Source organism: Etheostoma cragini, chromosome 7 (genome assembly GCF_013103735.1).
Source record: "Etheostoma cragini isolate CJK2018 chromosome 7, CSU_Ecrag_1.0, whole genome shotgun sequence".
Classification (NCBI taxonomy): domain Eukaryota; kingdom Metazoa; phylum Chordata; class Actinopteri; order Perciformes; family Percidae; genus Etheostoma; species Etheostoma cragini.
In genome coordinates, this window is record NC_048413.1 from 2,500,568 (window position 1) to 2,526,095 (window position 25,528).

Below are 25,528 nucleotides of genomic sequence, written 5' to 3' on the forward strand. Positions count from 1 at the left end.
ATGAAACGATTATAAAATCGATCATTGACCTTTGGCCTAGGGTGCTCTGGTACCACGTACACTTGTGAGCATCCCTATCAGAGAATATGATGATTAACTATTGTGTATTATAGATTAAGCTACCCAGTAGTATATAAAGTATTTGGAATTAGCCCCGCCTTTACCAGCTGCAACATGAAAGTGATGTACACATTAATGCATCAACAGTTATGCATACATGTACACAAATATACTTTTTTGTGAAATGGACCATTTTGCTTAATGGGCACTTTTACTTCTGATAGGTCTATATCATACTGCTGGGTAGTTTAATCTATAATACATCATCATTTATTAATACATTTTATTTTGTTTTGACAATCTGAATCTGCAAAGAAACTAATAACTAAAGATTTTAACTAGGCTAGATGTAGGCTTGTGGAGAAAAATGTAGCACAATGACAAAACATGTAATTATTCAAATAAAGTAGCCTAGGCTACAAGCACATCAAATTGGTATTTCAGTTCGGTACATAGTAACGATCCACCATTGTTGCTACTTTTACTTTGGTAAAATATCTGAAAACGTCTTTCACCACTTATGTGTTCCAGCGAGCAGGCCCAGTGGACGTTTTTAATAGAGTTGTGTGTTAAACGAGAAGACCCTGAAGGCAGCATATAGTTTAGGGCAATAAATGGAGAAGTCGGGAGGAGGAGGAGGTGGAAAGTAAAGAAGCCGAGGGAGGAGGGAGGTAGCCTACTATATACACAAGTTTGAACTAAATTTCAACACATCGTCGTCTGCGCTTCTCATTGCTGGACTGTTAAGACTTCTTCACTCAAAGGTAACGTTATACCTCAAAAGACCACTGAAATAACTGACTTTTTATTAGTTATGATAACTATTTTACCAGTAACAATTTTGGAACGGAGCGTTTAGCGTATTGTTAATGAGCTTTCCTAAAAAAGGAGTTAACGTTATTTAGCTAGCTAAAAAGGAAGTTTGTCCACACTTGTAGACTCGTGGAGGAAACGTGTCTAGCTGTTTGTGTTTATGTTAGACTAACTTCGTTGTCTAAGCTGAACAAATTCAATAAGAGACAGTGGTTAATGTAATTAGTTGGCCTGTGACAAAACTGGTATTGTTGCTAACCTAGCGGTTATTTACGGTCCGGGGGAGGACCATAGATCGTTGAAGGGGAGGACGGGCTCTGCTTCTTCCTCAAATCTTACCAGGGATCCAGACGATGTGTATTTGGGCATAAACATAATTTAAAATATCATATACAGACCTGTCCCTTTTTTGCGGGCCAGTTTACGGTTTACACAAAGTAGCGTTGGCTCTAAACTTTGATTTGTCTTTTAAATGTAATTAACGTTATGGGTAATACGTTTAGGCTATTTAATATAGCACCTTTTTACAGAACAAAAGACTAAAAAAAATGAGCTAAAACGGTACAATGAAACCTTGAAACAAACTGAATTATAAACATGAGACAAAGGCCATTTTAAACGAGTCTTCAGCTGCGTTTTAAATCGTCCACAGAGACCACAACACGTACGACAATAGGAAGGTGGTTCCACGGTGTCGCAGGTCCTATTTAAAGGCTCCATGGCTGTGTAAAGACAACATGGTCACCTTTAGTTTTTAGACGAGCGCGAGGACCACCGAGATGGGACTATAAGGATGGCGCAGGTCTGAGAAGTACACCGTTACTTGGCCAGAACAAGGACTTTAAAATGAGTATTGAACTTGACAGGAAGCCAGTGTAGAGAGGATAAAATGGGGCCGGACCTGTACAATAGCCTCGCAGCAGCCTTACATGGCATGGTCCACTTGCTGAAGCAGGTGAAAAGGAAAGGGCAGTAGTCTAGCCCGGATTATCCATCGCCTTGGTTGTAATTAAATTCGGCCAAACAATGGGGACATGTGCGGTCCACTGACCTACACATGTCATGGAAACTAAAATGTGCTGTCACAGCTGTCCAGTTAAAGTTTAAGGCCTTTTATAAGTCAAGTAGCATTCAGAAATCAGATGACTCATGCCCGTATTACAGCTGAGGCAATGTTCATATAATTCTGCCTTGAAATTTTCAATTTATAATTTTTTTCTTCTTCCAGGAAACCATATCCTCGTCCGCCATGGGTGTAGAGGGGGGAATGAAATGTGTCAAGTTCCTGCTCTTCTTTTTCAACTTCATTTTCTGGGTGAGGAACTGCTTACTGTCTCTTTAAATGTTAACAATCAAAAGGCAGCAGAGTGGAAGCAGATCTGCTTCCACAATCTGAGTGCAAAGTTAATGGAGCTTGTGGTTGCCTAAAATGAAAGCAACAAAGAAGCTAACAGGAATTAAGGCCTGGTGATGTTCTCCAATGTGATTTTTGTCTAATCAAAATACATAATTGTGTCTTTTTGGCTGGCTGAAATACGGACAAGTTAATGTAACATTTCTCTTTTTCGCCTGCCTTATTTTTACACATGTAATTTATCTGTAAAATCAGTTCATGGGCTTATTTCTGAACACTTGCTCGCTGGGTCACATGTTTGTTTATTACCAATTTCTTGACAGCATGAAGGGACATGAACACGAGGACATTCGTGTCATATTTGCTGGTTTAAGCTGAGCATTTCCTGGTAGAACCTGGCTGTATATTGCATGTTTGAGCAACAAGTGGTGATGATGAAATGTGTGTCTTATGACCAGATTTCTTTTTTTTTTTTTATGTCACAGACTCATGTGACTTGGAGAGATTCCATATCAACACCTTTAACTTCCGATCAGATTTTTTTTTCTTTTTTTTTTCTGACCTCCTTAACTGACACAGTGCCAGTTACACTCATAATTATCTCACACAGGACAGGAGGAGGTACAGAATGACAGATTTATTTCTTCCCTCCACTCAGTACACATTTAGGACTGTAACTAACAGTTATTTTATTTGTATTATATCAGTGATGGTATCCACGTTTTGTATTTTTGTTCTAATTAACTGAATATCTAGAGACTGTTGGTTAGACCAAACATGACATTTGAAGACGTCACTCTGACATTTCATTTTATTTTGATAAATATTCCTTAACAATACTTTTTTGATACGATTTCATGAAATTTATTTAAAAAATAAAAATTGCAACATTACACATCATGGCACAAATCTTTTTATTAATTTGTCGGCTCCTGCTATGAGAGCCCCATATCTCTGTGCGTGACATAGTTTTGCCCAGCATTCCTCTACGACATGTGATGTTAGACAGCCATACTAAAGAGGCAATTTGGTCATTACTTAAAAAGTATTGAATTCTGTTCCCAGCCTTAATTATATAATAAAACACAGATGTAATGATACACAAAAAATGTCATGGTGGGCGCCGTGGCTCAAGTGGTGGAGCGGTCGTCTACCAATCGGACGGTCAAAGATTCGATCCCTGGCTCTGCAGTCCCATGTCCAAGTGTCTTTGGGCAAGACACTGAATGGTGTGTGAGAATGTGTGTGTGTGAATGTTTATCTGACGAGCAGCTTGCATGGCAGCCTCAGCGTGAATGGGGTCTGTATGTAAAAGAATAATAGTATAGCGGAACACAGTTGTAGTGATAAAAAACACTGAATAGGATAAGTTATAGTCGTTGACTAGAACATTGAATACAGCAACGTATCACCTTAATGATTCATTTATTTCCTCTGTGATAGAAGTCAGTAAAATGTAAAAAAAAAAAAAAAGTAACTTTTTTTTCAAATGTTGCTCAGTGCGTACCTTAGGCAAAGAAAAAAAAACATTTTTAACATTGCTTGACTAAAACAACTGAGTATCAGAATGGTTGCTGATTGGCATTCATCGAGAAAATAAGCTAAAGCAAAGAAACATGGACCTGGATAAACCCGTATTTATTTCCATTACTATTCTATTCACTTTCTTTCTGCGCCATTGTGGGATGGATGTGACCATCTTTGCCCTGTTTGCCTTTTCTGTTCACTCCATTATGTTTTCCTACGTCAACCATTAGCCACCTATTTGACTGAAGCTCAAATATTTACATTGGTGTTGCCAACAAAGAGGGAAGTCCTCAGTGGGCTGACATGGATAACACACACCTTTTTAAGGCTAGAGACTTCCAGTGTTCATATGTCTGTTTTTTTTGTTCTGACAGACACACATTTCTGTTAATCTCACTTGAGATCCGTAGTAAGACCAGTTTGGCTGGTGTTGTTGATTTTGGGGCTTCTGTTAATTTGTTGACCGTGACTTTGCTATACTGGAATTAAATACAGAAAGAAATAGTTGTATAACAACCCTAGGCCAAATGTATGTCTTTCCCGTGCTACCTCCTGCCAGGATGTGTGTGTGTGTGTGTTTTTGCGTGATGACGTATGTAACGGTAGTAAGCCTGATCAAGAGGTCGATACATGATCTCCGTCTGAATCACAAAAGATAACACGGGCACCATTAAGGTTTGACCACATACTGTATGTTGATTATTTATCAGCTAGCTGAAACTTTATTTTAGTCAAACAAGATTACACATTCAGCACTCATTTTAGTACTCCATTAATCTACCCGTTTATTTTCATCTGCTTATCTGGGACCGGGCCGTGGGGGTAGCAGGCTAAGCAAAGTATTCCAGACGTCTACCCGCCCTTCCTAGGGAAACCAGGACACCCCCCCCCCCAGGCCAGACACAATATGGTCTTTAATTTTTCCTTTAAAACCAAAAAGTCCAAATATCACAGTTTCCATTTACTCAGATATGAATATTTGCAGTTTTTCTTTTAAATTTTTTTCAAATTGTAAAGGGTATTTTTTTTTTCTTTTTTTTTTTTTGTTCAACATCTTACAGACAAAACAATTCATTGAGTAATGACCATAACACAATTTGAAGCTCTATTTATCAGTATGTTATGCTCATTGCAACATTACTGTCGTCACAAGCGATGACACAAGTACAAAGTCAGTCACATGATTTTCCAAAACGGTTCCCGGTCCTTGTTCTGTCCTCATGGATCACTTGACAGTAACGTCCTTACTCAAACACCCTCATTGATGTATCATTACATTACATAAGCTGCAGTTTAAGACATGTTTATAGCCTGTCAGCATTTCAAAATATGGCAGTAATAAGTCTTTTTGCTTTTTTTTACAGTTCTGTTTGTAGTTTAGTTTTTCTGCTGCAGTTACAGTTAGTACTTGAAGGTCTGTTTTAATGTCCAATACAAATAAATGAAGACCCATTAGGTTTATTTTCCTTATTGATTGATCTGCCTGTTATTGGGTTGATTTGGCACATATAATGTATATTTCTTACATACCTTTTGTTTAATACATATTTCTATGCTGCTGGACTAATCTCTTAATTGACTAGTCTCAGCTCGTGGTTCCTTCCCGTCCTTTTTTTGAATTGGATTCCAGCGACCATGTTGCATCTGCCCTGAGTGGACAGGCAGCCTGCTGTCAAAGGGAAGAACAGTCAGTGGGATGTTTGCTCTAGAGCCAGTTAATACCATCTGATCACGGTCAAACAGTCCACCCACACAATGTTTGTAGAAGACCTAATGGTCTGCTCTCGGTACCCCACCCAAAGCAGTGACGCACGTATATCACATTCTATCACCTGATCATTTCACATCTGCAGGCGGGAGCGGAAGACTGTTGCAACTTCCTTCCGTCTATTTAGCATTAGTGCTTAATCATTTAGTTGTGAGTGAGTTGCTCAAATGGAAGCAAGTGACCATATGGAAGTCTGAAGCGTATGAGCAAGTGGATATTTAACAGTAGTTAATACATCTATGTATGTGTTTTTTCCACTGGTAATTTCTCCACTAGGTATTTAAAGCAGTTTGGCTCTATGGATGGCAACAGCTGTCTTTGGTTCCCCTCACTTTGGTCCAGACTCAAATATCTCAACAACTTTCAGATGGATTGTCATGGAATTATGTACAGACATTCATGCTCCCCCTTTTTTATTTAGCATCACCACCAGGTCCAATTGCCAACATGAATTTAGATCAGTGGTTGTCAGACAAAGTATTTCATTGTGATGAACAAAATTTCCACAACAGTAAGTATTTAGTAGTGGCTAAATTTATTAAAAAAAAAAAAAAAAATTCCCTTACACCATTATTACAGCCTTTCTTTACCTCCATTGTGTTACCAAATAAAATGTTGTCTCATGCCATAGAAATGTGCTTGTATTGCAGGAAAATGAACAGAATTTATCCCACAAATTCCACTTTAAACTAACCCCTCCCCCCTCTCTCTCCTGCAGTTATGTGGCCTAGCATTGGTTGTGGTGGGAGTCCTGGTTCAAGTGGGTTTGCACAAAACCTTTATGATGAAGGATGCCTCAGCATCAGGACCCGCGATTGTTCTGATTGCCGTCGGCGCTGTGATTTTCTTCATCGCCTTCTTCGGCTGCTGTGGTGCCTGGAAAGAGAACCACTGCATGGTTGCCACGGTAATTCACATAGTTTCACAAAGGGCTAATGGTGTTAGATTTGTCTTATTAGGCTACATTTTACCTTGCTACGTTTTGGTTTTAAGGGGAGTTTTGAGCCAGAAGCTATCTCCGTTTAAACTCACAGACCGGACATGCGCCTGCCGAGGTAAACAGGAGGCAGCATGTATACTCTGGCCCTTGCTGGTAGTTGCCATGGTAACGTTAGTAGTGGCGTCTTTGGTGTCAGTGTTGTAAGTGTTAAGTGACGCAACCCCGGAGATTCCAAACCAAAACGGGGTCCGGAGTCTTTTTAAATGTCTCCGGTTTAGGGGCTCTGAAACGCCAGAGCAGTGTGAATTTGAGGTGTAAACCTTCTAAAAAGATATGAATTTTTTCAACCAAAATGTAGCAATGTAAATATGTATACCCTCATGTTGTCCTTGGGTCAAATTGACCCGTTTTCCTAAATCAGTGTTCTTTTTAACTACCCAAAATAACATGATTGATTCCACACAACGCTCTTTGGCAAGTACAAATCTCTACTTTCATTAAGTTTTGGGCGTCTTATTCCATTTTTCAGCATTTAAAACAACACTTAAGTGGTTTTGAAATAGTATTGATAATAGTATTGAATACAAGTCGACATATTGCAGTCTGTGATTATCTATCAACATCGTTTCCTTTAATTTTAGTCTAAATAATTCCTAATTTCTGCTTTTCTAACTCAAACATTAGGTATAATTTCCAATAAATTAGGTTTATTGACCATAAATTCCAAAAAGAACTGTAAAACTAAAGTTAATTAGATAGTGTTGAAAACATCATTTGGGGGGGAAAAAAACATCAAAAGTGTTGAAAAATTGAACAAAAACGTAAGAACAGGTTGAACATTAATTTTAAAAAGCAACAACAAAAGTGTTGGTTTTCAGTTTTGATGGGAAGACAACACAAGGGTTAAAAATAATTTAATTTTGCAGTAGGATGAATGAATGTGTGGAAAACATGTGTAATGTAGCTTAGAATAGTAATTACGTTCATTTAAGTCACTTAACTATCTTTTTATTTCTTTCTTTTGCCAGTTCACTGTCCTTCTCGTTCTGGTCATTCTTGTTGAGATTGCCGCAGTAATCGCTGGATACGTCTTCAGAAACAAAGTAAGTTTGGAACGACACTGTTTTTATGTGTCGCGGTACATAATACCCTGCAGAAGGCGGGGTTTAACTTCCATGTTGTGTCTCCCATGTAGCTCTCAGATGTCGTCCAGGATGGTCTTAAAGACATGATTTCTAATTACGAGAACGGCACTGCAGAATACAAACGCTCCTTGGATAAGCTGCAGGAGGATGTGAGTTCACTGTAAATTCTCCTACTCATTGTTTACTCAGTCTGACAACACCTTCACCCCACACCGCTGCATCCTGTTGCTCTGCGCTGCATGACATGACAGGGTTTTTCTTTGCACCTACATCTGTTGACACAAGGCCTATTTTTATTTAGTATTTTTACAGTACATTGCTGGCATGTTTTGTACATATTGAATGTTTTTCATTTGCAGCTGAAATGCTGTGGCTTCAACGGTTCTTCTGACTGGAGAGACTTCCGCTCTGATAAGAAGTCTGTGCCTGACTCATGCTGTGTGAAAGTGGCTACCAACTGTGGAGCCGGGGCCATGACAGATGCTGCCAAAGTTCACCAGGAGGTAAACTGTGACGGCTTCACAGCTGAACAGCTTAAGTGTGAAGCAACAGTAGGACTAAATGTAGTGTTTGCAGTAGCAGTAACATTATACAGCTGTCATTCAGCTGTAGGACAGTGAAACAGGAACTCTGGCTTGTATTGCTTTTAATCCTCTTTTAGCTCAACACTGTCTCCTGCAGCAGTTGTCTGACTGGCCACAAACTATGTTGGAGGATTTTTTTGGCAACAAAATAAAAAAAAATGTTTATGCACGGCCCATGTAACAAATAAAAGATAAAACATGGCCTTATTTGGTGTAATAACAATGCTTGTATTACATGAAAATAAGACAAATTCCACCCTAAACTACCCCTGCCCCTCTCTTTCCTGTAGTTATGGGGCCTAGCATGGATTGTCATGGGAATCCTGGTTCAAGTTGGTTTGCACAACACCTCCATTATCTGTGGTGCATATTTCAAATGTGCAAGCACAGTTTGTGGCAATGTGAAGGGTTACAACTTCTAAGTAGGACTTAAAGAGGAAGACAAGCCTGTGGCCGGGCTGGTTCAGCGGGTAGAGCAGGCGCACATGTACTTGGAGGTTTATGCCTTGATGCAGAGGGGTTTCAGGGTTTGAATTCGACCTGTGACGATTTCCTGCATGTATTCCCCCTTTCTTACCTAGCTGTCCTATCTAAAAAAGCTGGAAAAGCCCCCAAAAAACAATTAAAAAGAGGAAGTCAAGCCAGAGTTAATAAAACACAACAGTTATAAAAAGAAGTCAAAGTTTAATCCCGAAGCAACTTGTCTCTCCAAGTAGACCAGTGAAAATGTCCATGTTGGGCGCCTGGGTAGCTCACATGGTAGAGTGCACGTCCATTAATGGAAGCTCAATCCTCGATGCGGCCCTTTGCTGCATGTCATTCTCCATCTCTCTCCCCTTTAATTTCTCAGCTGTCCTGTCACAGATAAAGGCCTAAAATGCCCCAAAATGTTGAATCTGAATTTGGGTTTTCTGTTGTAGGGTTGTGGTGAGGCTTTGGTGGCTTATCTGAAGAAAAACATCCTGTGGGTGATAGTTGCCGCTATTGTTATTGCCGTCTTACAGGTACGTAACATCAATGAAAAAAATAAGACAAGACAGTACTTTTCTAATTTTTTAATTTTATATTCATTTCAATTCATTTTTAAATTTGATCTGGTTGCATTTGTATTGTCACGTCTGGTGGTTTTATCTTGCTTTTCAAAGTGCCATAGGATATAAAAAGTTATTTACAAGTCTAAATAAAACGAAACATCTGTTAATATCATGTCAACGTCCTCTCTGTCTTGTGATTGTCTTCCTTCAGGTAATGGGCATCATGTTCGCCTGCTTGTTGATGAGAGGAATCCGTAGCGGCTACGAAGTCATGTAGTAGGAGTTGTCTGTTCAGGTCGCGCTTATTGGGAGCCGTGGAAAACTTTAATATGTTCATTTTACACTTCAGATATAATGCACAGCACAATAGATTTAGTCTTGCATTGGTTTTGGATTGTATTTTCACCCATTAACATCATCTCTGCTTTGATACCGTATGTGCTTAGGAAGTAGACATAATGTTACCTGTGTCAGCATTTGTTCTCGTTGCTTGAGGAATTTTAACATTACCTTAGATTCACATTACTCGTTCTGTTTAGACTTAAGACCTTGTTTTATATGTTCTGCTGGTTCCCAGTTTCTGTTTTTATTAAAGCCTCTTTAAATTACCTCTGAATTTGCTTTAAGCGTAAATACAAACAGGGAAAATACATGCACCCAAAAGGTATTTATTTCAGACACTGTTCCATTACAGTACCATGTGTATAGTAACGACTCAACAACAAACATTCAAAACCTGTTGAGCAAATCATATATATATTAAAAAAATAAAAATAAACAAAAGAACTTTTGCAACTTATATTTTAGAATAATTGTTCCACTTCTTGCAAAATAACACAGGAAGGAGATGTCATGTCCTTTGTCACACTTAACAGTGCAGGGGCTGTGCAGTTCCTCTTGTTAGTGACACCCTCAAGTAAACCAACAAAACTTAAATGAAATTCTGTGCACAAGTGTGGTGCGACCACGATGAGATAATGTCACAGTAAGCCGCCAAAGCAGGTAAAGAAAGTGCCATTGCATCTCTTTTAGTTCCATATTTGATGTTTCTCCCCTCTAGACAGTTGCAACAAAATTCCACTTTGGCCAGCTTTATTGATTGTAAAGAAGTACTAACAAAGCACAAAGTGAGGTAAATGCATGAGACGCTACAGTACGTGTTTGAGGTGTACATGTAAAAAAACGCGCACATAAAAGCAATTGTATTTTCATAAGTGGAATGAGTCCAAACTATTTTACCATTCAACACGTAAAATATTAACGCCACACAAAGTGCTGCTGAACTTTTACTCAACAATAGCCTCATTGTTTCCCTGCTTGTCTTTATAAGTGTGTAATGGTGCGTCAGCTCAGAAGTAAACAAGTGCCAAGCCTGAGCTTAACAGCGGTAACAAGCTTGAAATACAGCGACAAGTACACCACTAGATATTCTGCATCACAATCAATTTAAGTCCCTCGTTAGGGTCTAAATTAGAACTTCACTAAGCAAGAGTTTTTAGTCTTACTGTGCCAATTCATTAAGAGGAATCCCATGTTCGCAAATTCCCAAATCTTTGCATTTGCCGGGGGGGGGGGGAGATGTTGACATTTCTTAGGAAGTTGTGCTGCCCAATGCGCAAAAAAAAGAGCATAATCGCGGAAGCAGATGGCTTCAGGCTTCCCGTCAGTGTCGGCTGGCACCTTTCGGGTAGTTGGCGGAGAGAAATACAATGGTGTGCAAAAGCAGTGACACCTCTGAGTCTGCAGAAAAGTTAACGAAAGAAGCATACAAATAGCATTACAAGGGTTAAAGGAATAGTTCAACATTTTGGCCTAGATGTTAAACAAGACTAAAACCACTTTTCATATTCATGCATTAAAGAAGAACTCCTGCATATGTGAAAAAAATCTATATCTCCAAAGACTGCATAAATTGCACCTAGTCACTAGAGTCAGGAGTTGGATGGGTCTGTAGTGCATTGTGGGTAATGTAGGCACAAGGTTTTGACAAGGAAAAAAGAATGCATGTAATAAAAAACGTGATATCTCATTATCTATTATCATTATCTATAGTGTCATATTTAAGAATAACTCCACTCTGCCATCAACATATGATTCCTCCCTTCCTTAATGCGCCATTGCAGTCACGTAACTTTTTTTCAAGCTTCTGATTGGCCAACATTGCATGACTGGCTTACATGCCTTTAGGTTTAAGGTTTAAATCAACACCTGTTGGTTTGGCATGCTCTTGACAGTGCTTCGATTGTGTTTTCTTTTGCAGAGACATTTGTTTCAAATCAGCGTTTTAGTGGACAGGTTTGTTTAAGAGCAAAGGAAGTTTTCAAAATAACCTTGTTCGTGTGAAAAGGCCTTAGCTTAGAATAAATACTGGAAATATCAAGCATTTTTACACATAATCCTCTTAAAACGAATGAATCCGTTTTTGTACAGACTGAACACATAAGATGTGACGTGCTAGTTAGTGAGCTTTAGAGGCCAGCTGTTATCGTGTTTTTTTATGCTAAGCTAACCAGACCCTTCATATTTACAGTACAGCCATGAGTGGTATCAATCTTCTCATCCAACTCTGCAAGAAGGCTAATCATTTTATACCAGTTATTTAAATATTAGACAAAACAGACATGTCAACAGGACAATACTGAAGTAAAACAATTACAATACTGCACATCCAAATGAAAATACCTTTCAGTGAGGAGGACACCTGAAGCCACTGGGATAACCACTCGCGGCACTGATTAATGCCAAGACCATTAGAATGAAGCCCCCTCTCATAACAAGCCTAACGAGGGAGAAACATTATGTATTTATACATGGCAGCTTACTGACAGAGGCACATCCGTGAACCATGTTGATCGTGTAAATCATTTTTGGTTTGGTCAGTGAATGTGACATTTGTGGCTGAGTGTTGAGCGACTGACCTTTCGGAGTTCGGAGTCATTCAGCTGGTGAGGGCCCAGCCTGCTGAGGGCCCGGTCCAGCTGGAGCAGCACCAGGCCGTGGCTGTTCAGCCGGCGGCCGAGCACGAAGCCCGGGAGGTGAGGCGTCAGGAAGAGCAGGGGGCTGACAAGTCTCTGATTGGCCGTGAAGACAGACAGGGGAGATTGTTCGTGTTGTGTTCAGGTTCACTGAGCCGTTTGCATTACATTGTAAACTGAATGGGTGTTTTTTGGGTGCAGGATATTAGGATTTAAGAACAGTGGAGGGGTGTTACTAGGGTTGGGTATCGTTTGGGTACCCCCCCCCCCCCGAAATATAAAAAAAGAGCACAAAACCACAGTCAAGGACATGAAAAAATGGCTTGTTTATTGCCAAGACCGCTTAGCTGCAAGCATTTTAACCAGCTAGTAGCTAACAGTAAGCTAAATGTAGTGTTAACTATCATCTATTGCAGTGATGCTTCTGTTGCCTGTATTGTGAAGCACCGGACACACAGGCTTGGAAGTGCAAGCACCAAAATGAGGCCATATTGGCATCAGGTTTCAGTTCCCAACCCTAGGTGTTGCTCACCATCTGATCCACGCTCATCCTCTTTATACCCAGAGGAGGTCCAGAAAACAGGCTTCGGACGGCAAGGATTTCAGACACTCCTGGGTTTGCTCCACTCTGCACCTGAACATGCAAAGAAAACCTGTTGTTTTACACCTGTACACTGTATGTGTATGAGTTAGTAATGAGGGACTCTATCTGACTACCTAACCAACAATATTTGGCTATTAAGTCTTTTGTAATTCCATTTTTTTTTACTTGATGATAGTTTCTACATAAACTTTACTACATTTCACAGGCAAATATTTTACTCTACTATAGTTAACACCCAGCTGTAGTCCTTAGTTACTTTTCAGATATGGATTTTAACATAGAAAAACATATGATTCAATTCAATATTACACAAACAAAAGCAAAGATTAGAGAAATGTCCGAAGAATGCAACTTAGTTTTTTCTTTCTTTTTTGCTCTCCCATCAATCATCTCACAACCCCTCAGTTAAGTTGTGGTCCCCTGCATGTTTTTTGTTTTTTTTAATAATGTAATATATTTTACTTATGTGGGGTTTGAATGATTGTAATAAAGTGTAGGGGAGTGTGCGTTATTTAAGCACTAGACAGTTCATATCCACAGTTTTCAGGTAGTTCTTACATTTTAGTTATTTGTATCTTCTAAGTCACTTTATGGACAGCGAATGCATCAACGAATGCTCTAAAATGATAATTGTGCATATTGTCAACAGGAGAGTCTGATGTATAGCTGGTGCTACTAGAGCTATCTATTCTGCATCTATTCTTCTGCACCCTGTCACATATTTCCTCATTGCAATGCCGTATTTCTATCACCAAACACTTTGGATGTGTTCACTTACTGTGGCACACAGTTTTATAAGGCGACTCTGTAGCTGGCCGTCTTTGACCTGTTGGCTCGTGCTCTCGAGCCCTTTGAGCACTGGACAGTGGTTCTGGACCCTCCGGGTGTGGTACAATCTCTGAAACTCTTCCTTCTGCTTAGGAGTCCAGAAATGAGGGATCAGGAGCTGGCGGGGGAAAAAGTACCTGGCGGTGAACAGGAGGAGATGGTGGCAGAGGGAGGAGGGACACATGGAGGGATAAAGGGTAAAATATATATATATATATCTCAACAGGGACAAGATAGCAAGGAGGATCCAACACTAATAATAAGAGGGACATAAAGGAACATGACTATCAATCATTTCAGAATGCTTCGTTGAATGTGAATCAAAAGGGTGCCAACTGAATTGAAAAGATGTGTTTTTTAAAGTAACTCACATCAAGACAAAAACCAGGTAGTTGGCAAAGGGGGGGATGGATATCACCACCAGCGGCACGGCCTTGATCACATCTCTGCGAAACTGCAAAACAAATGCAAAGTAAGCAAAGCTGCTGTGAGATTTTACACTTTACCGAGCTGAAATTATACAATGAAGACATGAAAGTACTGCTCACTCATAAAGAAATGACTTACAGAGCATAATTCTGGAATCTGCCGCTGAATTTCAGACATCAGACTTAATCTGATTATTTTGCTATTTCCTTTCAATCTCCAACTCCTTCTTCGGTCTAATATTTAATTATAGCCTGCTAGAATGGGTCCCCAAATTGAATATACCTGGGTGGCCTGGCCAGGTAAAATCTGTGTGTGGGAAACACTGGTATAGGTCTTTTACTGGAATCTCGATCTTTCACTATGAAAAACCCCTAATGCACCTTTTTTCTCCTAGCTCTGTAATCCAACAGACTCATTTTTTTCACTTTTCACTTTTCTCACTTTTATTTTTTAGCATAGTTTCGGGTTTATTCCAGTGCATCTTACTCACTGTTAACATTAACTGCAGTGCACACAATAGAAGATACTGCCAGTCTTAAATATTGCAATGTTGTTACTCAATATCTGGTTAGAAATGTGACAGTGTTTTGGATAAGATTCATAATAATAAAAGGGGTGGAAAGGACCCACCTGTCTGAGCTTCTCCATCTCCCTGTAGGGCAAATCCTTGAACTCCACTCCATTAGAGAACATCTTAGCTTTTATCCTCTGCACATCCTTGGCATCTCGGAACAGTAGCTTGAATCCTGGAATGATAAAGGTCACGTTGCTGAGGATACAAATATGGATGAAAGGGATGGCGGCGTAGCATGGTACCTGCGATGCTAGGTGCTGGCCTTGCCATCGGGGGAGCAAATGGGGTTCAGTGTCTTGCTTCATGACACTTTGTCACGTGACCAGGCATTGAACTACCAACCTCCTCTTAAACCACAGCTGCCCTGTACTGTGCACTGCAGTCCCATTTTAAGATTTGGACGTGTGTGGTGCAACATATTCAGTTCTATATTAAAAAGTTCCTGCCATTTGACCAAATATTCAAAACAATTGTGTTTAACAGAATTCTTAAAAATGTAATTATATCAGTTAGGATATGCAGTGACTGAGAAATTAAACTCTATTCCGTAAGTGCTCCATATGTTTAGTATCTTTGGATATAGTATGGAGAACATAGCAACCTATTTTGTGTTTGAAACTTGGACTCAGACTACATACAAGGTGCAAATAAAACACTGTGCAATGCATGGTACACATATACCAAAGTTATAAAAATAGAAAAGTGTATGTAAGAAAATAAGTGTACGTCAAATGTGGGATGCCATGGTACTCGTGTTGTTAAACTTAAATTCGTTCAACTGCTACTGATCCTATTTGTGTTTTCCACTTTTGAACTTGAATCTTAAAAAAACCTGCAACCATAAAGTATTAAAGATGCCAGAGAGGTGAGTTCCAGTAACAGTCTGATACCTGGGATTGATTTTGGGAAATGATGGTGGAGATTTCAACAGATGACGTGTTCGAGGAGCTCAGGTTAATTGCAGAACTCATTCAAACAGTGAACATGACAATGAGCCGACCTGTTGTACATGTACACAAGTGTCCTCTGAACATCAGAATAACTGCTTTTTTCTGTTCTTCTTGTCCTCCCACATTTCAATCTGTCTATTTCTGTGGGGTAGTGTTACCTTCAAGGTACGCCTTAAATGTAGGACACTTGTAATAGATTTACACATTCCAGTCTATTCTAAACTGTGGGATAGGGTTACCTCAAACTAAACCTTTTGTGGAAGACCCTTAGAACAGAAAATACAGAACCAGCATTCTTAAATATTCCACCTACAACAGTCTCTCTTACCTTCTGTAAAAGTGTGATAGAGTTGATAAAAGCGTGGGAATCGCCTTTTAAGGAAACCTTCATATTTGGTATTTACCCTCTGGAGGCTGGAGGCCACATAGCGACCAAGACCTCGTCTAACTTTGGACGATGAGTAGTGTCGGCACAGGGGCAACCTGGAGAGTAGGAGAGGTAAACACAAAGAGGTTAGCGCCTGCTAAATCATCAGCCATTAAAATGGATTAAAATGCTATATGTGTGTGTTTCCTATCGAGGTGTGCTTGGGTTCTCCATGTGTGGGAGCAATATTTAATAGAGAATTTGATCCTTCAAAAATGGGCTACTCTGAAAAATCTTAAATAAATACATTAATGCTGTATCATAATATTCTCCCCATATTATCTGTAGCAATTTTACTGTTAGTTGACTAATCGAATAGTAGATAATCGGCAATTATTTTGATAATCAATTAAAGAAAGAAATACATTTTAATCAATCAATTAAAAGTAAATCTTTTTTTATTTGTTAAAAACATCACCTTGGACTTTGAAAAACGAGGAACATTTTCCCCTATTAAACATTACTAATCTGCAGATTAATCAAAAATAGTTGTTAGTTGCAGCCCTAATTTTTTATAGTATACATAGAGTTTGTAGTGGTGTAATCGAACAGACTTCGCTACAGTACTGGCCAAATGTTTGGACACACCTTCTCGTTCAATGCGTTTCCTTTTATTTTCATGACTATTTACATTCTAGATTCTCACTGAAGGCATCAGAACTATGAATGAACACATGTGGAATTATGTTCTTTACAAAAAAGTGTGGCATAACTGAGGAGCCCTTGGTGTTCTCTCAATGAGCTTCATGAGGTAGTCACCTGAAATGGTTTTCCCCTCACAGGTGGCCCTTGTCAGGGTTAATTTGTGGAATTTCTTGCCTTATTTATGGAGTTGGGACCATCAGTTATGTTGTGCAGAAGTCAGGTTGATACACAGCCGACAGCCTATTGGACAACTGGTAGAAATCCTATTATGGCAAGAACCAATCAGCTAAGTAAAGAGAAACAAGTGGCCATTATTATTTTAAGAAATGTACGTCAGTCGGTCCAGAAAATTGCAAAAACTTTGAATGTGTCCCCAAGTGCTGTAGCAAAAACCATAAGCGCTACAACAAAACTGGCTCACATGAGGACCGCCCCAGGAAAGGAGGACCGAGAGTCACCTTTTGCTGCTGAGGATAAGTTAATCTGAGTCAACAGCTTTAGAAATCGCAAGTTAACAGCAGCTGAGATTAGAGACCAGATGAATACCACACAGAGTTCTAGCAGCAGACACATCTCTAGAACAACTGTTAAGAGGAGACTGTGCGATTCAGACCTTCATGGTCAAATAGCAGCTAGGAAACCACTGCTAAGGAGAGGCAACAAGCAGAAGAGATTTGTTTGGGCCGAGAAACAAGGAATGGACATTAGACCAGTGGAAATCCGGGCTTTGGTCTGATGAGTCCAAGTTTGAGATCTTTGGCTACAACCGCCATGTCCTTGTGGGACGGAGAAAAGGTGACCGGATGGATTCTACATGCCTGGTTCCCACCGTGAAGCATGGAGGAGGAGGTGTGATGGTGTGGGGGGGCTTTGCTGGTGACAATGTTGGGGATTTATTCCACATTGAAGGAATACTGAACCAGCATGGCTACCACAGCATCCTACAGCGACATGCAACATCCCATCCAGTTTGCGTTTAGTCGGACCATCATTTATTTCTCAACAGGACAATGACCCCAAACGCACCTCCAGGTTATGTAAGGGCTATTTGACCAAGAAGGAGAGTGATGAAGTGCCTCGCCCCCACAGTCACCGGACCTGAACCCAATCGAGATGGTTTGGGGAGAGCTGGACCTCAGAGTGAGCAAAGCAGTAATCGAAGCAAAGGGGGGCTACTTTAAAGAAACTAGAATATAAGACATAGTTTCAGTTATTTCACACTTTTTTGTTAAGTCCATAATTCCACATGTGTTCATTCATAGTTGTGATGCCTTCAGTGATCATCTACAATGTAAATAGTCATGAAAATAACAATGTTTGTTAAGGTATTGGGTCTATCGAAATACGCTAATATTCTTACAGTACACTAACCCCGGTTTTGTAATCAAAAACACAAATGAGGTGTCATACTATTGACGGAAATATACCAATAAACACAAAAGGTAGCATTTAGTCGACAATAAGGTAAAAGTATAAATCGTAAGAACACCGGAAATCATCTCTTACGTCATAGTTTTGACAGAAATAAAAGGTGGTTGTACGCTGGTCGTGTGTCATTGACACAGCAAAGCAGCAAGATTTAAATATGAAGTGGACAACTGTTTTATACACTATAACATCATTTTATATCAAACACAAACGGTTGAGCATGTAGCCTAACGTTACTGTATTGCAGCTAGCTTAATTTATCGAGGGTTCAAGTGAGACGCGAGTAAAACAAACAGACACGTATTATCATGGACGAACAAAGCATAAATATGGTTAAACATACCTAGACTGACAGGACACATAGGGAAAATAAAAGCCATTTGTTATCCTGTTTGTCCTGAGACCACACAGACGGGTCAAAGACAAATGGCTACACAGGTTGGAGCAGTACACCGCCATGTTTCATAACGCTACATGTATACAGTAAAGTTCCGCGTACGTTACCGTAATGACGGTTATTTTCAAAAAGCCAAAAGCCATTCAGTTACCGTAAAGCCTGCCTTGGACACGGATTCAGAAAATAACACGCACACAAACCCAGTCAGACTTTTCTCTACCTAGTCATACTTTCAGCTAGAAACTTTATTCAAACTTCACACTGTTCCACACATTTCATACATTATTGTTAGTATTCAAGTTGTATGGTTTTAAGGCCAGCAAATTAGTTTAGCGACAGCCTTTAAAAAAAGAACTTTATTGGTAATCATACAAATAACATCCACAAATAACCTGCCCTTCCCACCTGGTGCCGTCCCCGAGCTTTTACTTTTCAAAATAAAACACTTAAGAAAAAAAATATCTCTCTTCGCCTACTTTTCAAAGTAAAAGCTCGCTTCAACTATCCTTCTAATGAATAAAATACTTGAAATATATTTGTTTTTTAAATATTTAAAAAATACATGTCCGTCTCTAAAATAAATGCAGATTATAGGCTAACGAAAAAAATCCTTCAATGGCTGCAACTTGTAGCCTCCCGTCTCATGCCCTCTCGGCATGCTGATAAGTATATTGTACAACACAACAATAACATTCAGAGATGAGCAAAATATGTATGGCAAAATTGTTGCTTTAACAGTTTTTAACGTTTTTAAATTGATTGCAACAAACGTAGTCACGAATTTACAAGTGACTCCATCTGAAAAATTATTTATAATTTCGTACTTTTGACCATCTGAATCTACTGTTGGGCACACCCCGGTATGAGATGGGACGGTATGAGACGGGACGCTCCAGGCTGCAGCCCTACCCGTCTCAGAAGTTCGATAAATGGGGGCGGGGCGACGGAAAGACCGAGAGCTTTCGCCAGTTGCAAGCAGGACGACGAAGAGACGAGAACGAAGGTCCATAAAATGTTATTTTCCATTGCAATACTATCAATTTTGCAACTGACTGTATTTCAAACACTTGTAAAAACTGTCTTTTTAGGTAATATGCATTATACTCTTTATTGGCCAATTTACAATTAAAGCTGGGCGAATTGCCACGTGCTTGCAAGCAAACATGGCCACCAACGTTAGCCAACATGTCATGGTTACGCGGTTTGAGGGCAAAGTTTGGCTACTAATGAGCTAATTATAGTTAAATGAGTGCTTCTAGATAATGGGTCTTATTACCATCCAGGTGAAATTTAACTGCACTAAACGGCTGATTGGTAACTGCGAGCTAGCGTACGTTTTGACCGTGTAGCTAACGTAATAGAATCTGGTGCTAATGCCTTCTCTTTCCCCAGGCGACCGCTTCACTCAGGAAAGCTAGCATAGACGGTGTCGCTAACGCCATAACTTGGTGAATTAGTCCAAACAAGCCTACACCTTCAGCTGGCAGATAATTCGCCACACCTGTACATGCTATACACCTTCAGCTGGTAAGGAATTCGGCACACCTGTACACACTAGACATAATTCTGCATTTGAAGGACGCCATTGTCATGGTTGCCACTTTGAATGCTGAATGTGCATCCAGAAAGCTGATGATTTGTTTATATCTACTTTGTTTTTATTTGTATCCTATGTTAACTTGAATTGTATCTACCCTACCAGACCTATAAGTCGTGTCTATCAGTACAAGTTAGCGATGGCGACCATTAGATTTGGAACTTCCTGCTCCCCGTGCAGTACCTCTCCTGTCCTCAGTGCACAGTTCGATGAAGAAACCGGTAAAACTTACATATTTTTTCACATTTAAACATCTTAAGCTGTCTTCTGTTTTAGTAAATATTAAATTGTCAATTTGTTCTTGTCGAACATTAAAGAAGAAAAAGGAAACTGTGACCCGGAAAAACTTCTCAAGTGCCCTTTTGACAAGAACCACCAAATCCGTGCCTGCCGCTTCCCATATCATCTTATAAAGTGCAGGAAGGTGAGTCAAAAAGTTGTCATAGCTAGTAACACAAGACCTACATAGACCTCGAGTTTGGGGACGTGCGTTAAGGCTGGGCAATAGATTGATATGAATCAAAATCGTGATATGAGACTAGATATCGCTTAGCTGTGGTATTGTAACATGACTTAAGTGTTGTCTTTCCTTGGTATGACTGGCTACACTAAAGTGATGTAACTAACTGAATTTTCCAGACTTGTTTTTAGCTGTTCTATCATTTGCCTTTACCCACATTCATTTTATCCACATCAGATGATTATTTATCACAAAAAACATTGTGTAAATATTTTGTGAAAGCACAAATTGTCAACCTTACATATCGTCGCAATATCGTTATCGAGGTATTTGGTCAAAAATGTCTTAAAACTTGATTTCCTCCGTATCATGCAGCCCTGACGTGTGTGTTATGTATATTTAAACCAAAAAATGTCCTTTCCCTCTTTTCTCTCACTTATGTAGAATCATCCTAAATTGGCAATGGAGCTAAAAACTTGCCCATTTAATGCGCGCCACCTGGTTCCTAAGCATCAGCTGACCTATCACACGGAGACCTGTGAGGATAGAATATCTGTGGAAACAGAAGCAGGTAAGTCTGTCACTTTTTGGCTTTTTTTAACCTTGCAGAGTTAACATACAGTCGCAGTGTTTGAGTGGAATTATGCTCTGTTTACAGGCGGAAGCACACGTGGACTCAGTAAATGGCAGGTCCCAGTCAGCACTTGGGTAAACCAGAACATGACTGAGGATTGGGATGAAGGTATTACTAATAACCACAACTTGTTTTAAAACTTTTGATTTTTGTGTGATTGAACAAGGAAGCCGATGCTTGTGTTGGCATAGTTTCTAAAGCAGTCTCCCCTTCCATGGTCAGAACCAGACATTAAAAACACTGATTTAGTCTGTAAAAGTAACTGAGCATTTTGTCTTGCAGAGGCTGATGATGATGCTACTCCGTTTGTGTGGGGCGTGAACACAGTCCTGACGCAAAAGTAAGTGCTACGCTTCATCCAGTCTGCTTCAGAGCTTAGCAAGTGCATGTTTTCTTAACGTACCTTTTCTTAATGTTTTGTGTTGTTTCCCTGCAGGCAAGAAATGAGGCCCACCAACAACCTTGGTCCAAGTAGAATGCCTAATACCCTTCCCTGGCCCCAGATATAACCCAAAATGGGTGCTTTGCTTATTTTATATTTAGGTTCAAGTTGAAGCAGTGTCATTGTCCGTGACATAGTCTGTTTTTAACTTTTCTGTATTTCCTTGGATTCCCAACTGTAAACGGTCACAAATGGCACTGAAATGTGTGCTTGTTATATTCAAGGTGTTTTATTTAAATATTTGTGTGAAGGTGTTAAATGTTGTGGTCAGTTATGAAAATGTTTACTAAAACTAATTGCATGTTGTAATGTGCCTGGATTTCAAAAAGTTTGGCAATGGGATGAGACTGTTTTCCTATTTTGTGTTTTATATTTTGGAAAGCCTCAGTAGCAATGTTACAAAATGAAAGACAATAAATAGCACAAGGCCTATTTCGCAGTATAAACTTGGTTGTAAACTCACTTTTATATTTTATAACTATAGTCAATTGTTGAGGTTCTCTTCTCAAGCAAAGTAAGCAGCTGGTCAGACATTTTACTTTGACTTCATGGCCACAGGATGGCAGTACTCATCAACTCAAGCAAGGATCTCACTCTGCCTACTTCCCAGTCAATGTAATACTTCATTCCTCTGATTTGATTATCTCCTTTTTGTTTCAAGTAGCTCCTCTGGTAAGCAAACGTTACAAATTCGGGCACCTTTTCATGCATAAGGTACGTCATGGCCAGTGCAGTAGTGTAGGAATTAGGTAATTTAAGTATAAGTCCTAGGTCAATGTTCAGTAAAAAATGTTAGTTCAGCAAAGATATCTTGGTATAATCAGTAAAATGTACTTGAGACTTAAGTTAAATTATTATATTCAGAGAAACGGCTTCTGTGACTGTTAAAGTTTCTGTTAAATTATCAGATGGTTGATAATCCTGCAAAAGTAAGATTTCACTGTTTTGGTTAATTGACATGGAGCAAATATCTATTTTGTATAAAACGGCAACTAATGATTCTTTTCGCCATCAGTCTATTGATTGTTTGGTTTGTACAAAATAAATGATAAACGTCTGAATTACCCAAGACCCAAAGTTACACCTTCCCAATCTTTGTTTCACTGCAGTGACTTCAGTGTGCTGGGTCTCAGCATAATCCCAGTGTGAGAGTGGGCAGTCTGGGCACTCTATCATATCTAAGTGGCATTATTGATTTCATGTGATGACTGTCTATTTTAGTTGTGGCTATTAATAGAAGTGTTCAGACGGGCCTCTGTGCTGCCCTGTCACCATCTGTAAGGATGAGGAGATATGATCCTCAGAGAAGAATACGTGCACGTCTTACGCTCTGAGCATTTATCGAGGAACTCCTGCCTTCTCTTAAACCTATAGCTGTCACTACCTTATACTGAGTGACGTGAAGAAGCTCATGTTAGTTCTGAACTCTTCAACCCTTCATTGAAGAGGCTTAAATTTCACGTTGTCCCCATTGATCCCAAGTCAGTGATGTCAATTTGAGCCCCCCACCACATTGTGTAAGTTTACCTTAGAGAAACCTCCCAGCAGGAACCGAGTCTCTGCCAAGTAGTTGACAAAATAAATAGTTCTTAAGATGTTCTCCAATTTCTAAATACTGTGGATGTTCATTATTTCCTATAAAATAAAAAAAAAACTATCTGCCAGGTACCAAGCTGAAATAACGTCCCAAAGGCTTCATTTTTCACCCTTCATTTGTACCCGAGCAGGACCTGAAAAAATCCCAACCTTATTTAGAAATTGGCAGAACATTTGAAGTAAACCACATACAATTCTGATGCCGTGGAATTTGAATAGAATGGTTATTTTTGACATTTGACAACAGATTGACCCTATTTCTGGAAAAATACAGCAAATAAAATGGCCAAAGATGTGCAGAGGATCAACTATTTTTGGTTTTCTCAAGCACATAGGGTGAGTTTTTTCACAACCTGTTATTTCTTTATCATTCAAGTGTCTATTTTAAAACTGAATTGGATACCAAGCTGAAATAATGTCAAAAAGGCTTTGTTTTGAAGCATTTGCACTAAACCTAAAACGCATAAATATGATTTAAAGTGGCATAACTTTTACAGAGAAAAATTGACACATTTTACTATACAATTTGTTATATTGTAAACCATCTTGATCATCTATGGTATAGAAGAAGCTCATTTGACAGCATTTTCATCACACTAATAGCAGCTTGAAAGGGGGTTTATGTTAACCTTTTAATGCACCTATCCAGGACATGAAGAAATTGAAATTAGCTTTACTTTTGAAGTAATCAAAACAAAGCAAAAATAGTACAGAAAAAACTTCGAAAAGGTCCAAATCGTCAGAGCATCAACTACTAGTTTTGAAATGTCGGGACTTTGCAGTTAGCAGCTGGTGGCCGTCGGTTGGTATCTGTATATATATGCACATACAGTATAGTATTTAAGTACTTGAAAGTATAATTAAGATGCACCTTTGAAGTCATTACTTAAAATAATCTTTCACTTTCGGAAATTGATTCTGCAATCTTAACTTGTGTTGGTAACTTAGTTGGATTTTGTTTCATTTTCAGGCTCAAAATCTTCATGCATACCATGGAAAAAACAACATTGTAACACAGCTGAAGTGCCCCCAAAGAGGTTTCAGTCCTCAAAATGTATGTTACATGTCTCAACTCTTTTTGCGAATAGTAATTTTACCATGCTCAACGCATGCAAGGGGGGGGGGGGCAAGCAAGAAACTATCATTTGTACACAGTATCCGAGATGTGAGACTCTGTGAAGCAGACAGTTTATCACACTGATGGATATTTGTGAACAGATTCCGTTAACATTAAAGGAATTGCCTTTGGATACAATTGGCTATCACCAAAACTGCTATAAAAGCTTTACAGCTAAAACAAATCGTTTACAAGTGTAAAAGGCTTCTACATCTGGTGAATCATCATCATTGAAAAAGTCTCTGTGCCATGTCAAATTTCTTTCAATTCAATCTGAAGGAGCTCCAAGAAGGAGTTCCTTCTTGTATCCCAACAGTTTTCTGTGACCAAGCAAAATCCAAGTTCAAGGGCAAGACTGAAGACTTGGAAACACAAGGAACCAGCCTGGAAAGTTATTGACCCTGGGGCACAGGAATTAAAGAAAGAGGCTCTTTATTGTAAGGTGCAGGGCAAGGACATTTTTGCAATGGAAGCTGAGTATCATCAATCATGCAGAAACAACTTCAACACAGAGTACCAAATACATGAGCGTGGAAGAGAGAGGTCAGAAAAGGCAGCAGACAACATTGACAGCCTGCAGGCCCAGAAGATAGCAGCACATAACAAGTTGTATTGTGTGGTAAAGGATTACATTCTTAGGAATGTGATTGAATGCAAAGAGGTTTCCCACGTGCAACTTGTAAATGAAGACATTGAAAAATCAAGGTTTTTCCAATCCTGAATACAGCAGTGAGAAATTGGCATGACGGTTACAAGGAGACAAAGACATTTCTCATCAACTCACATTCTCCAAGGTTGAGTCAAACCTCATGTACAGCTCTAGTATTACTGTAGATGAAGCAGTCGGATGTGCGTACAAACTTGGAACAGCTGACCAACTTCAAGAAGCAGCACTCATCCTCCATTCTTACATTATAAAGGCATTCAAAGAGTCAAAGGAGCTCCCATGGCCCCCGACAGCACAGGAGCTAGATGATGTGAAGATGAATGGGCTTCTTCCAGAGCATCTTGTACAATGTCTGAGCTCAGTGGTGAGTGGGACGTTTGATGGCAAAAAGCACGAGAAGACACACAGGCTGGTGTATTCCGTTGCACAAGATGTGTGTCGAGCGCAACTAACAGTTTCAATTCAATTCAATTCAATTTTATTTATAGTATCAATTCATAACAAGAGTTATCTCAAGACACTTTACAGATAGA

The 25,528-nt window shown here is 39.4% G+C and overlaps 3 protein-coding genes across 4 annotated transcripts; 2 read left to right on the plus strand and 1 right to left on the minus strand.

The window, feature by feature from the left end:
• The first annotated feature begins 566 nt into the window (after nt 1-566).
• cd63 (CD63 molecule) lies at nt 567-9,834 on the plus strand. The gene is made up of 8 exons (XM_034876831.1): nt 567-824; nt 2,102-2,188; nt 6,241-6,429; nt 7,491-7,565; nt 7,658-7,756; nt 7,967-8,110; nt 9,112-9,195; nt 9,437-9,834. Exons 2-8 carry the CDS (start codon nt 2,123-2,125, stop codon nt 9,500-9,502), a joined length of 723 nt encoding a protein of 240 aa, XP_034732722.1. The 5' UTR covers nt 567-824; nt 2,102-2,122; the 3' UTR covers nt 9,503-9,834.
• A 938-nt stretch (nt 9,835-10,772) lies between these two features.
• On the minus strand, nt 10,773-18,654 carry letmd1 (LETM1 domain containing 1). Its single transcript, XM_034876830.1, has 9 exons — nt 18,429-18,654; nt 15,914-16,068; nt 14,692-14,807; nt 14,004-14,086; nt 13,583-13,769; nt 12,733-12,834; nt 12,144-12,296; nt 11,908-12,004; nt 10,773-10,965 (listed from the first exon to the last, which is right to left on the minus strand). The coding sequence occupies exons 1-9, from the start codon at nt 18,542-18,544 to the stop codon at nt 10,889-10,891; spliced, it is 1,086 nt and encodes a 361-aa protein (XP_034732721.1). The 5' UTR covers nt 18,545-18,654; the 3' UTR covers nt 10,773-10,888.
• Nucleotides 18,655-20,071: 1,417 nt separating this feature from the next.
• Nucleotides 20,072-21,739, plus strand: zgc:56699 (uncharacterized protein LOC405758 homolog). Of its 2 annotated transcripts, none has more exons than XM_034876832.1 (6): nt 20,072-20,297; nt 20,385-20,503; nt 20,984-21,110; nt 21,198-21,281; nt 21,456-21,513; nt 21,610-21,739. In XM_034876832.1, the coding sequence occupies exons 1-6, from the start codon at nt 20,096-20,098 to the stop codon at nt 21,680-21,682; spliced, it is 663 nt and encodes a 220-aa protein (XP_034732723.1). In that variant the 5' UTR covers nt 20,072-20,095; the 3' UTR covers nt 21,683-21,739. The 2 variants fall into 2 exon arrangements, with proteins under 2 accessions (XP_034732723.1, XP_034732724.1); XM_034876833.1 differs by having other exon boundaries at nt 20,217-20,300; nt 20,397-20,503.
• Nucleotides 21,740-25,528: the final 3,789 nt, after the last annotated feature.